The 14,124-nt window shown below is 43.8% G+C and overlaps 1 protein-coding gene across 1 annotated transcript in view; it reads left to right on the forward strand.

Annotated features, from left to right (window-relative positions):
* HTT (huntingtin) overlaps positions 1–14,124 on the forward strand; it is a 219,835-nt gene that overhangs the window by 57,495 nt on the left and 148,216 nt on the right. Inside the window, 9 exon segments of the mRNA XM_030564220.1 lie at positions 7,794–7,952; positions 8,036–8,083; positions 8,086–8,112; positions 8,115–8,131; positions 10,278–10,388; positions 10,390–10,418; positions 11,122–11,185; positions 12,277–12,299; positions 12,301–12,375. Of these exon segments, the coding sequence (XP_030420080.1) occupies positions 7,794–7,952; positions 8,036–8,083; positions 8,086–8,112; positions 8,115–8,131; positions 10,278–10,388; positions 10,390–10,418; positions 11,122–11,185; positions 12,277–12,299; positions 12,301–12,375 (553 nt within the window).

Below are 14,124 nucleotides of genomic sequence, written 5' to 3' on the forward strand. Positions count from 1 at the left end.
GGATCAGAAAAGACCTACAAGAAATATGTGAGATCTGGAAAGCATGCCTTATAGTGCAAGACTTAAGCTCAATCTATTTAGTTTATCAAAGAGGAATTTAAGGATTAGGTGATATGATCATAGTCTAAGTACCTACATGTGGGAAAAGCTTTCTGATGATGATTTTCGACTCTTTAATGTGGGAGACAAAAGCATAACCAGAGCCAATGGCTGAAAGTTGAGGCTACACATATTCAGACAGAATATAGGATACAAATTTTTAATGGTGTAATTAGTGGAATGACTTACCTAGGGACGTCATGGATTCTGCTCCACTTGAAGTTTTAAACCATGATAGGATGTCTTTCTAAAAGAGGTACTCTAGCCAGCCAGAAGTCAGGGGTTTGCAGGAGTTGAGTGAAATTCTGTGGCCCCTGTTATGCTGAAGGTAAGATTGGGTTATCATAATTGTGGTATTTGTATATTTTGAAAAGTTCGTTTCTGCAGCGTACTGGCTCTCATAGGTCTGAGTATCTGAGCTGGGCTCCTCTAGCTGTAGCTAATGGAGGCAGGTCAATGTTCTGGTGCTGTGTGGTTTGGTCACACTGCCTCTGCTCCTGCTTACTGCCAGATTTGTCTGTTTCTGCAGCAGCAGACAATGGTGGTATATTTTGCTGCCTCCCTTATTCCTTCTATTTTAACTTTACTGCCCAGTTTTTTGGGCAATGGAGAGCTGTTCCTCCTCCTTAGTATTCCTCCTCCTTATTGCATTGGGTGTCGGCTGCAGCGGTACAGGAGGCGGCGAACAGAGCAGCTAACAGGGGCGTTTCAGTGGGAGTTTCCAGGGGGAGGTTGCAGGGGAGACCAAGGCAGAGAAATCAGGAAGGCAGACTAGGGAAGAGGCAGGGGTCTGCCAGCAGTCCAGCGCTTGTTGGTGGCCTGCGGTGCGGTGTGAGGCGTGGATTGCTAGGCACAGAGTTGGAACGGTACGATGGAGGCGGAGGTAGCAGGTGCAGACACACTGAGGATGACCGGATGCGGTAGCTGTGGCATGTACATGGTCCTGGAGGGGGCACCTGAAAGGAGTTTCATCTGCATGAAGTGCCGCCTGATAGAGCTGCTGGAGGAAAAGGTAAGGGGACTGGAGATGCAAGTGGAAACTCTGGCTGAGTTTAGAAGGGGATTTGAGCAGATGGTGGAACACAGACATGATGAGGCACAGGGGACAAGCTCAGACGAGCGGATAGAAGCAGGACCAAAGGACTCTGAGGAGGGGCTGCTGGGTGAGGAAAGTGGACGGTGGAAGCATGTGACTAGGAGAACCAGGCAGAGGAAAAGACGGGCCAGGGATGGAGAAATAGAACTCAGGAACAGGTTTGCTGAGTTGGAAAATGAAGATGGAGCACAGCAGGCTGCTGAAGGAGAAAGGGCAAGGAAGAAGAGGCGAGCAGCTAGTCCTGCAGAAGAAGGGGAGGAGTCAATGGAGGCGACACCAAGTACGAGCCCTAGGAGGATTGTAAGGGCGAATACAAATCGAGAGGAATTGCGGCCAGCTGCTGTGGGGGATAGACCGCAGAATCGCACTGTCGCCAGGAAAAGGCAAGTCTACGTGATTGGAGACTCTTTACTGAGAAGAGTAGACAGGCCTGTAACTAGACCCGATCGGGAGAACAGAAGGGTGTGCTGTCTGCCAGGGGCTAAGATACAGGATGTGGACCTGAGGCTGAATACGATCTTAGCGGGAGCGGGAAAGAATCCGTTGATTATCCTTCATGTGGGAACGAATGATACGGCTAGTTACTCGCTGGACTGTATCAAGGAGGACTATGCCAGACTGGGGAAGACGCTCAAAGAAATCGAGGCTCAGGTGATCTTCAGTGGGATTCTGCCGGTTCCTAGAGCGGGGCGACGAAGGAGTGACAAGATTATGGCGATCAACAGATGGCTCAGGGAGTGGTGTTATAAGGAGGGCTGTGGGATGTACGGTCACTGGGAAGCGTTTACGGATAGACGACTGTTCACTCAGGATGGACTTCATCTAAGCAAGGAGGGAAATAGAATTCTAGGATGGAGGCTCGCCGACCTCATCAAGAGAGCTTTAAACTAGAAAGTTGGGGGAGATGGTTGGGAGATGTTCGGGAGATCTCCACGCCGGAATATAACCTGGAGAGGGAAGTAAACAAAGTGAGAGGGGATACCCTTGTGGTCCCAAGAATTGATCCAAGGAGGAATAGTGGAGTAGAAACCAGAGTAACGGGTGATGCTGGTGGTAGAAGGTCTCTGCATGACAGGGGAAAGAATGTCACTGACGCCAAACGCCGAAAATTAAAAGGTCTGTACACTAATGCGAGGAGCCTAGGCAACAAGATGGAGGAACTGGAGTTACTGGTGCAGGAAGTGAAACCGGATATTATAGGGATAACCGAAACCTGGTGGAATAGTACTCATGACTGGAGCACGGGTATTGAAGGCTATGTGCTGTTTAGAAAAGACAAGAAGAAAGGCAAAGGTGGTGGAGTAGCCTTGTACATCAATGATGAAATTAACTGTAGCGAAATAAGAAGCAATGGAATGGATAAGACAGAGTCTGTCTGGGCAAAAATCACAGTGGGTAAAAAAGGAACTAGAGCTTCCCCTGAGATAGTGCTTGGGGTGTGCTATAGACCGCCCGGATCTGATTGGGATATGGATAGAGACCTCTTTAATGTCTTTAATGAAGTAAACACTAAGGGGAAATGTGTGATTATGGGGGACTTCAACTTCCCGGATATAGACTGGAGGATGAGTGCTTGCAAGAATAATAGGGGTCAGATTTTCCTGGATGTGATAGCGGAAGGATTTCTTCATCAAGTAGTTGAAGTACCTACGAGAGGGGATGCCATTTTAGATTTGGTGTTGGTGAGCAGTGAGGACCTCGTAGAAGAAATGGTGGTAGGGGACAACCTTGGTTCGAGTGATCATGAGCTGATTCAGTTCAAACTAGATGGAAGGATAAACAAATGTAGATCTGGGATTAGGGTTTTCGACTTCTCGAGGGCTAATTTTAAAGAGTTAAGGAAATTTGTTAGGGAAGTGGATTGGACAGAGGAATTAGTGGATTTAAATGCGGAGGAGGCCTGGAATTACTTTAAGTCGCAGCTGCGGAGACTGTCGGAAGCCTGCATCCCAAGAAAGGGGAAAAAAACCATGGGCAGGAGTTGTAGGCCAAACTGGATGAGCAAGCAACTCAGAGAGGGGATTAGACAAAAGCAGAAAGCTTACAGGGAGTGGAAGAAAGGCAGGATCAGTAAGGAAGCTACCTTGGTGAAGTCAGAACATGTAGGGATAAAGTGAGGAAGGCTAAAAGCCGCATTGAACTGGACCTTGCAAAGGGAATCAAAACCAATAGTAAAAGGTTCTGCAGCCACATAAATAAGAAGAAAACAAAGAAAGAAGTGGGGCCGCTATACACTGAGGATGGAATGGAGGTTAAGGATAACCTAGGCATGGCCCAACATCTAAACAAGTACTTTGCCTCAGTTTCTAATAAGACTAGTGAGGAATCTAGTGATGATGGAGGGATGATAAATGGGAATGTGGATATGGAAGTGGATATTACCGCAACTGAGGTTGAGGCCGTACTTGAACAGCTCAATGGGACGAAGTCGGAGGGCCCGGACAATCTCCATCCGAGGATATTAAAGGAACTGGCGCGTGAAATTGCGAGCCCGTTAGCGAGAATTTTTAAGCAATCGGTAAACTCGGGGGTTGTGCCGTATGACTGGAGGATTGCTAATGTAGTTCCTATTTTTAAGAAAGGGAATAAAAGTGATCCGGGTAATTATAGGCCTGTTAGCTTGACGTCTGTAGTATGTAAGGTCTTGGAAAAAATTTTAAGGGAGAAAGTAGTTAAGGACATAGAGGTCAATGGCAATTGGGACGAATTGCAACATGGATTTACTAAAGGTAGATCGTGTCAAACCAATCTGATCTCCTTCTTTGAGAAGGTGACGGATTACTTAGCTAAAGGAAATGCGGTAGATATAATTTACCTAGATTTTAGTAAGACGTTCAACACGGTTCCGCATGGGGAACTGTTAGTTAAATTGGAAAAGATGGGGATGAATATGAAAGTTGTAAGGTGGATAAGGAACTGGTTAAAGGGGAGACTCCAGCGGGTCATATTGAAAGGTGAACTGTCAGGCTGGAAGGAGGTCACTAGTGGAGTCCCTCAAGGATCGGTTTTGGGACCGATCTTATTTAACCCTTTTATTACTGACCTTGGCACAAAGAGCGGGAATGTGCTAATAAAGTTTGCGGATGACACAAAGCTGGGGGGTATTGCAAACACGGAGAAGGACAGGGATACTATTCAGGAAGATCTGAACCACCTTGTAAACTGGAGTAATAGAAACAGGATGAAATACAATAGTGAAAAGTGCAAGGTCATGCACTTAGGAATTAATAATAAGAATTTTGGATATACGTTGGGGGCGCATCAGTTGGAAGCGACGGAGGAGGAGAAGGACCTTGGGGTACTGGTTGATAGCAGGATGACTATGAGTCGCCAATGTGATACGGCTGTTAAAAAGCAAATGCGATTTTGGGATGCATCAGGCGGGGTATTTCCTGCAAGGATAAGGAGGTATTAGTACCGTTATATAAGGCGTTGGTGAGACCCCATCTGGAATCCTGTGTGCAGTTCTGGTGTCCCATGTTCAAGAAGGATGAATTCAAACTGGAACAGGTTCAGAGACGGGCTACAAGGATGATCCGAGGAATGGAAAAACTGCCTTATGAAAGGAGACTCAAAGAGCTTGGCTTGTTTAGCCTGGCCAAAAGAAGGCTGCAGGAGGATATGCTTGCTCTATATAAATATATCAGGGGGGTTAACGTTAGGGAGGGAGAGGAATTATTTAAGTTTAGTACTAATGTAGGCACGAGGACGAATGGATATAAATTGGATATTAGGAAGTTTAGACTTGAAATTAGACGAAGGTTTCTAACCATTAGGGGAGTGAAGTTCTGGAATAGCCTTCCGAGGGAAGTAGTGGGGGCAAAAGACTTTTCTGGCTTTAAGACAAAGCTTGATAAGTATATGGAGGGGATGTTATGATAGGATCGTTAATTTGTGCAATTGATCTTGGATTACCACCAGATAGGTCTGCTCAGTGGTCTGCGGGGAGATGTTGGATGGGATGGGAACTGAGTTACTGCAGAGAATTCCTTCTTGGGTGCTGGCTGGTGAGTCTTGCCCACATGCTCAGGGTTTAGCTGATCGCCATATTTGGGGTCGGGAAGGAATTTTCCTCCAGGGTGGATTGGCAGGGGCCCTGGAGGTTTTTTGCCTTCCCCTGCAGCGTGGGGCACGGGTCGCTTGCTGGTGGATTCTCTGCAGCTTGAGGTCTTCAAACCAATTTTGAGGATTTCAATAACTCGGTCCTGGGTTAGGGGTTATAAAATTGGATGGGTGGGGTTCTGTGGCCTGCCTTGTGCAAGAGGTCAGACTAGATGATCATATTGGTCCCTTCTGACCTATGCGTCTGAGTCCTTGAGCCTCTACTGCAGCATCTCTGTGAAGGCTCCTCTGCCCCTTACAGGCATGGTAGCACAGCAAAGAAAGTGCTGGAACAAATCCAGGCAGTGCTCTGTATGTGAGGTAGCTTTCCCAGGCTTAGCAGATGGAGAGTTGTGCTCAGCCTGCACCCAGCCTTCCAACCCTAACTCCGTTAGGTCTTGGGGCAATGAGTCGGATACGTCCCTGCCCACTGAGACAACTGTAACGCCAGTTAGGGAAAAATGGATCAGGAACCCCAGTGCAGAGCAGGAAGAGGTTCCAAAAGCAAGGACCCTGACCACTTGACTCAGGGGTTAAGTCCTAGGGAACCTCTGCAAAAGAAAGAAGGGAAGCCCGTGGGGCCATAAATCCCCCCTTTCCAAATCTTAAAGTGGGTCCTGAGCACCCTGAGGAAAGAAGCTGGGCTTCTAATCAGCCCCTTCATTCCTTCCAACCAGGAAGACTCTGACAATGAATTCCTTCCCTCCCCCTGTCCCAGGGGGAATGGGACCCTGTGGGCAAGGATTCTGAGACAGACTGTTGAAGAGGGTTCCAGGCCCTAAGAAACACGAGCCGCAAAAGGCCTCACCAAAGCCACAGTAGAACTTCTAAGCTCTCAAAGTGTGCAAAACGGTTTAAAAAAATGTGAAAACCTAAAATGGGAAAGACAAAGCACAAAATATGCAGGAGAGCGGAGTCTTCCTTCTCCCTCCCCCTCCTGCACTGAGGAAGAATGAGCTGTCTGGCTCTGAAACCTGAGTAGGCTCCAGTGAGTAAGCCTCAGAATAAATTTCTCTATTTCAAAATCTTCCCCTGATGCTGCAGTACCTCTTTGCTCCTCCTTTGAGGAAGTGATTAGGGATGAATAGAACAAGCCTGATAAGGGCGAGCATGTTAACAAGAGCAGCCTTAGGCTCTATAACATTCAGGAACCAAAGGGCTGTATTGCTGAGGTCGTTGATATTGCTGTTGTGTCCCTCTCCAGGGATAAGGTTATTCCCTCAGAAGGTGAGTTCTTTCCTGAAGAGCCCACAGATAGAAAAATGGAGGCTGCTTTCAAAAAGGGCTTTGAACCCTCCCTGGTTTCTTCAATTTATAGTATTAGCAATAATCTAACCAAGTATCTTCATTTGCTCACTAAAGGGCTTCATAACTTATCTTTAAATCACAATGACCTGAGACTTACCGATACGATTTTTTTTTAAAGTTGAATATAAATAGTGTAGAGATTCTGATTTTCAGATTTTTATCTTAAAAAAAAAAAAAAAAAAAAAAGATTGGTAGTTTTTAGGTATCTTGTAGTTGGGTAGTGGATTTTCTAAATAGCAGCTTTGTTGAGGTGATGAAGTTAGAAGGTGGAAGAGGGAGGGATATTTCCCAGGGAATGCCTTGCTGCTAAATGATGAACTAGCACTCAGCTGAGCCCTCAAGGGTTAACACATTGTTGTTAATATAGCCTCTTGTTAATGCAGTCCTTTGAAGGTTTGGTGGTTGTAATTTTTGCAGCTATGCTAGAATATTATTGGATTGGGCTCAGAGATGGAGAAGACCTATTGGATCCTGCAAGGACAAAATATTCATAGATTTAAAGGTCTGAGGGGCCCATTATGACCATTTAGTCTACCTCCTGCATAATGTGTAGAGCACAGAACATCACCCAAGTAATTTTTTTATCAAATCCAATAATTTCTAGTTGAACTAGATTTTTGTATATTTTATATATACACCTCTGCCCCGATTATAACGCTGTCCTCCAGAGCCAAAAAAATCTTACCGCATTATATTGAACTTGCTTTGATCCGCCAGAGCGCGCAAACCCCTTGTCCCCTTTTCCGAGCACTGCTTTACCATGTTCTATCCAAATATGTATTATATCTGGTCACATTATATCGAGGTAGAGGTGTATAATTTTTTCTTAAAAAAAAAAAACAAAACAAAACCACCCAATCTTGATTTAAAGATTCCCAGTCATGGAATAAATTGTTCGAGTGGTCTTCTAACACGTTACCTGTTCTATACTATGTTAGATATTAATTGGGCCACAAGTATCATTCCAGAACTGCTGCTTTATTATTAATTTAGTGCATGCTTGGATGATAGAAAATAGTAACATGCTTTCATTTTATTTGTTTTTTAAGAAGTTTTGTGCCTTGTTTATTATAGCTGATTTACTGAAGTCTATTTACATTTGTTGTAAGCAATGAAATGTCAATTGAAGACTTGTTACATCCTAGAATTAGTATTTTTCAACTAAAGTAATTGTAACTTATTTTCTCAGAAGAGCAGTATGTATCAGATGTTTTGAACTATATTGATCATGGAGATCCCCAGATTAGAGGGGCTACTGCCATTCTCTGTGGAACCATTGTCTACTCCATTCTCAATAAATCACGTTTTGATGTGGAAAACTGGCTAGCAAATGTCAGAAATTCAACAGGTAACAGTTGAGTTCTTTTGAGGGGGTTTGTTTTGGGTGCATGTAGTGAAACTTTGCCCTTATTGTTTCATTATTTTTTTCAGGAAATCTCTTTTCTCTGGTAGACTGTATACCTCTCTTGCAGAAGACTCTGAAGATGAATCCTCAGTTACATGCAAACTGGCTGTGCGGCTGTGAGGGTTAGCAAAATTTCTGTTTTTTGCTTATTACCCTAGAGCCCTTGTCATGGACTAGGGCTCTATTGTGCTAGGTGCTGAAAAATCACAGAACAAAAAGATGGTCCCAGCCCCAAAGAGCATACAGTCGAAGTATGAGAGGAGACAGCACATGGATACTAACTGATGGAAGAATTCAAGGAAATCAGATAATTTTGATTAGCATGATAGGCAGTAGTTATTAATGCACCCAGTGGCCTAACCATTCTCCAATTTTTTATAAGCATCATAGTCAAGGAGAAATTCGGAGGATAGTGAGAGCGCTTGGTAGGGGTTCCCTGGGAGCTGCTCCTAGCATGAGGGACAACATAAGAGAAGTTTTAGTAAGTGGGCAGTGGAGGCTGACATGATTGGTTGGTTGATAATAGATGGGAGTTAACAGTTTGATAGTGAAAGAGAGATTGTGGAGAGCCTTGGAAGACAAGCAACTTGTATTTGATACACTAAAAAGGGGGAAGGCATTTTAGGGATTAAAAAGAGGGGCGATATGGTTAAAGTGGCAAGTCAGAAGAATGACTTTGCAGCAGCATTCTGAATTAATGTAAGGTGGCACAAGATTGCATTTGTCAGGCCAGTGAAATTGCAGTAATTGAGATGCGAGATGAAAGCAGAATTTTAGCTGTGTGGATAGGACAGGTCCTAGCTTAGAGATGTTATACAGAAGATTCTACGAGATTTATACATACCCTGGGGTGGAGACCTAGAGAGAAAGAGAGAGAGCGGTCCAAGTCAAAGATAATGCCCAAGCTTGTGGGGAAAGATTAAGAGCTCTGTTTAAAACCATGCTAAGCTTGAGTTGATGGCTAGACACCCGTGAAGAAAACATCAGAGACCGGCAGAAATTTTAGGTTAGACAGAAGGAGACAGGTCTGGAATAGTGATAGATTTCTAAGTTGTCAGCATAAAGATGGTAGTTGAATTTGTGTTTGTGGGGTCTCATTACCTAGAGATAAGATGGGGAGGGAGGGAGAGGAGGAGACCAAAGACACTCTGGAACCCTTACAGAAAGTTGTAGAGTAGCAATGATACACTGATGGAATGATAGGAGAGGGCAGAATCACAGAAGCCAAGGGAGGACAAGACTTCAAGAATAGGAATATGGTTCCCTGTGTTGAAGGCGGCTGACAGGTCAAGGAAGATGAGGTTGGAATACTGATTCATAGCTTTAGCTAAGTAGAGGTCATTAGACTTTGGCGAGAGCAGCTTAATTGGAGCACAAGAAGCGGAACTGGAGAGGGTCTAGAATGGAATTGGAGGAGAGGAACTTGGGTCAATGAAATGTGGTCCTTTTAATGTGTGAAAATTCACATTTTATGGAAGCTGGGCTCTTTACCCTGTAATCCATGATGATTTTAGGTATGTACGCATGCAGTGGTGGCACTTAGAATTCATTCAATTTTTTAAAGATTTACTGGTTCCAGTGGCATTTCCCTTTTTTAAATGTACGCAGTGTGTGGTGGAGAGTCTTTTAAAACATTGGAAAATTTAGGGAGGTGTAGGGGTGGCTGGATGTGGCTTTGGACACTTAAATTTGGGTAGTCCTCAATTAAGCATATTCTACTATTATAACACTTAGTCCCCTTCAGCATAAGTAATTCAAAGCACTTTACAGCTATTCATTCTCAGAGAGAAGTGTATTACTTTTGTAGACCAGTAAAGATAGAGGTAGAAGAATCCAGAAAGGTTACATGACTTGCCCAAGAACACATAGTGAGTCAGCGCAGAATTGGGGATAAACCAAGGAGGTATGACTCAGTCTCTTGCTTTGACAATTAAATTAATATTGCTCCAGCCCTCCTGTAGGAGTCATTTCACTAGGGAAGAGGTTTTTGAGTAGAGGTATCCCTATAGACTGTGGCCCCTCAGGTGCTGTCTTGCTGAGTCTTGAGGTCTCTTGCCTGAGTTTGGAGCCTTCAAACTTTCCTAGCAGCTCACTAAGCTCTATGCTCAGCCCCTGCAGAGATACTCTAGAGTTCTCTGCTTTAGTCCCTGCAATAGGTTGGTTTTAGGTTTTTATATGTTTAAGCACGAAGTTGGTGCAAGAGGAGATGCTCTCTAAATCAATAAAAGGTAGCATAATAATTGAAAACTTGTGTCTCTACCTTTTTAGCATTGCATCATGAGCTTGTGCAGTAGCAGTTATTGTGAACTAGGTTTACAGTTAATAATCGACCTCCTTACTCTGAAGAATAGTTCTTATTGGCTAGTAAGGACAGAGCTTTCTGGAAACTCTTGCTGAGATAGATTTCCGGTAAGTGTGCATATTTCAATAAGTTGTGTTGTAGCTGTGCATACAGTACCTCGCTTGTGAATTTAAGTTTGAATAGTTTGAAAAATTAATGAACCTCTTATAAAACAATCCTCAAGACTGACTAGAAAGCTGCCATTAACATCAATGTTTACAGGATTGGGCATATTAGCAACTTTTGTGTGTTCTTTTAATCTGCTTGAATCTGTCTTCTAAGAAACTGTGGAACAGATAGATATGGCCCAATGTTCAAAATAACTGGGGACTCCTGTGAAATCTATTGTACTCCTAGATGCAGCACAACTTTTAAGCTCCTTCTGTTAGCTTTTGTCAACTGTTTTCCCACTTTTCACTTACTCCAAAAACTGTTCGGGTAAATAATACTGCACTTATGCCCTTGCTCTTACATTCCTTACTCCCAAAGGCTTTTTGAGATAGAAGTCTTATTTAAAAGAATAAATTATACAAATTGCCCCAGCCAGATCCTAGTTGAGCATGTTGGAAGCTTTAGAATGTTTCAATATATTGTCTTTTGGAACAGATTAACTAAAATGTGCTAAATTCTGACCTGTTTGCCTAAATAGTAATAAAAGTAAATTTTAATTCTTTTAAAAATTAATTACAACTGTGTAATACTTAGGAAAGTTCTTCTGACTTTAATGATGGTTAGTAACGTGGTCTGTCTTTGTCCATTTTATCTATTAAGGTTAGTCAGCTTTTGGAAGGAAAAAGCAGACAACTTGCACAGAGGTGTTCATCATTATACTGGGGTAAGAAGCATTGTTCCCCCTAGTTTTTCCCACCCATGTGCGGAATGAATTGTGTTATGTGCACCAATATGGATGTGTGACACATCCTCTCCATATTGGTGCACATAAAAAAGTTCATGTAGTGGGGGTGGCGTGGAAGGGCTCAGGCTGGGGCAGAGGGTTGGGATGCGCGCTGTGGGGTGGAGCTGGGGATGAGTGGCTCAGGGCTGGGGCACATGGTTGGAGTGTGGGCTCTGGCATGGGGCTGGGGATGAGGGGCTCAGGGCTGGGGCAGAGGGTTGGGTGCAGGGGGTGAGGGCTTCAGCTGAGGGTGCAGGCTCTGGGGTGACGCTGAAGAGTTTGGGGTGCAAGAGGGTGCTCCATGGCTCCAAGGCTGTGGTGGGGAGAGAGGACTCCCCCCAAGCTCTTTCTCCTTGCAGCAGCACTTGGGCTTTGGGGGAAAGATGCCTCTCCCTGCTGTGGCCGCTCCGGGGCTGGGACCAGAGTATAGGCACCTCTCCCTGGCTGTGGCAGAATTGGGGCTGGGGCAGGGGGGGCCGTGGCACATTTGGGCCAAAGGTTCCCAGGCAGGTTCCCTGGGCGCCTGGGCAGTGCTAAACAGGCTACTGCATGGCCATGTGACCATGCAATTTACAGGGAACTTAGGTAAAAAGCCTATCTTTTGCATATGATATCAAAGCATTATGATTGGGGTTTTAGGCACTGATCGAGTAAAAACACTTTAGGTGTATGATTAATTTTAATCAGGTGCTTAAGACCTACAGAAAGTCAATGGGATTTACACATGTGCTTTGCTGATCTTGGCCTATTTCTTAGTACTGGTTGTAAAGTTGCTTTTCTATTGAAATGTATATCTTTATAGTATGATTTTAAAAAGTTATGATGTTTAGATTATTTGCATATGTAAATAAACAGTTGTTCAGCAATGTAGAAGTAAAACTGTTATATTAGTAACTTCCTGCCTACACAGGAATCATACTTTTAAATGTTGACGCTACAAAATACCACCTTTAATAACGTGGAAGTTGGTCAGAGCAGTGAAAATGTGCTATGATGTTTCATCTTTGCTTTTAACGAATCTATTCCCATAGCTATTAAAACTTCAGGACAGAGTTCCAACAATGTTGTATCTACCTTCTGGGTGATGAAGACCCCAGAGTGAGACACGTAAGCTGCAGCTTCTTGATGAGGTAATAAACTGAAACAAAGGATTTTAATAATATGCCAGCCTAATACTTCCTGTACCTGCAACTAAAATATATTTAGCACGTACTTAACACTCTACATTTTAATCCTTGTTTTACACACACACAAAACTTGTGATGGAAGGAATACATTGGTTCTGAATCACCTATTTTGAATTATCACACAGTGATTTCCATTTTTCAAAGCATTACATAAACATTTAATCTTAATCTTGAGGTATTACTCCTGAGGTGTTAATTCTGTGCCAAAAAATTCTGCACACTATTTTAAAATTCTGCATATTTTATTTGTCAAAATAACACTAAATAATCGCACCACTTTCAATTATTATTTTGGTAATTGATTTGAAATACCTGTCAGTAAGCTATGTCTGTATTGTTACAGACCAAAAATATTCCCCAGGAGTAGTGTTAAAGAAACCACTAAGACAACCCAGTTCCTGTCTCTCTCTCCCTTCCCCTCCAGAGCCCAGCTTTGGGGCCAGACTCCTGCACCCTCCCTTCCCCCTGAGCCCAACTGTGGGGTGCTCCTACAATCCAGACACTTGCACCCCTTTCTCCCCCAGAGCCCAGCCGTGTGGCACTCCCCAGCCCAGACACTCACACAGCATCCTCTCCCAGAGCCTGGGGATCCAGAGGGAGAAACAGCCTGATGCAGGGTCCCAGACTTGTATGGAGTTTCCTGCACATCACTTCCTTCTTTAGAGCATGCTGGGAACTGCAACTGCCAGACTCTTCAGCCCCCTCCCTGCTGCAGTGTCTTCTATTTGGAGCTGGGAAGCTGGGCTCTGCCAGTTCAGCAGCCCCTCATGGAAGCCAGCAGCCCATTTCTGTGAGGGGGAAAAAGGAAATTTTGCACAGAACATTAATTCTGCACAATTTCTGCATTGCACAGTGATGCAGAATTCCCTCAGAAGTCAGGTGTATTCTCTCCACTACATGGATGAGGAAACTGTGACTCCAGGAGGTTAAGTGATTTATTCAGTGACATGGAGGGAGTTGGTGGTTAAGTTTGGACTAGAGTTCAGGAACTGTACTGATTTTTTCAGTCTTGTTTAAGGGATCATAGCAGCCAATCCTGTAGCAGATCATGTGTAGCTACCATATTCAAGAATGGCATTTGGCAATGAAGGAATAACATGATTAATCCCTGAGGTGCCACTCTTCACTGTTTCCCATGTCCACATCTGATTCTGTGGTGTAGCAGATAAGCTAGTGTCCACAGAAGGCTGTTCTTCTGCCTTTGTCTTGAATGGAAGTTGCTAGAATAGTGGGTGACAATGGAGAGGGCAGAGATTGGGAAAGAATTTTTGTCTGAAGTTGAAGTGGTTTCATACAAGCCTGAAAAAGATTGTTCACCCTGGATTTTGAGGATCAATCAGGAAGTATTGGTCAATGGGTTATCCTGTCACCAAACTCTATTTTCTTGGGCTATTAAATTCCATCTATGTTAACAAAAATGAATTGTAACATCACACTATAATTTACACATGAACTCTGGCTCAACATTTAGTTTTCAGTGCACTAACAACTTTTCTAGCATTGTAAAAATTAGTCAGTTGACTCACCAGAGTGTGTAGTTTGTGTCACTTTATGAATTATTGGACTCAGAACTAAGATCTTGGCATGTGTCCTCACTCTATAAGTGGGATCAGTCTTAGAGAGGGAAAGAGGGGATGAAAATTGTTGTTTTGTTACTCAGCACCAGTCACTGCTGCAGATATTTTTAAATTA

The sequence above is a fragment of the Gopherus evgoodei genome, chromosome 5 (genome assembly GCF_007399415.2).
Source record: "Gopherus evgoodei ecotype Sinaloan lineage chromosome 5, rGopEvg1_v1.p, whole genome shotgun sequence".
Lineage (NCBI taxonomy): Eukaryota > Metazoa > Chordata > Testudines > Testudinidae > Gopherus > Gopherus evgoodei.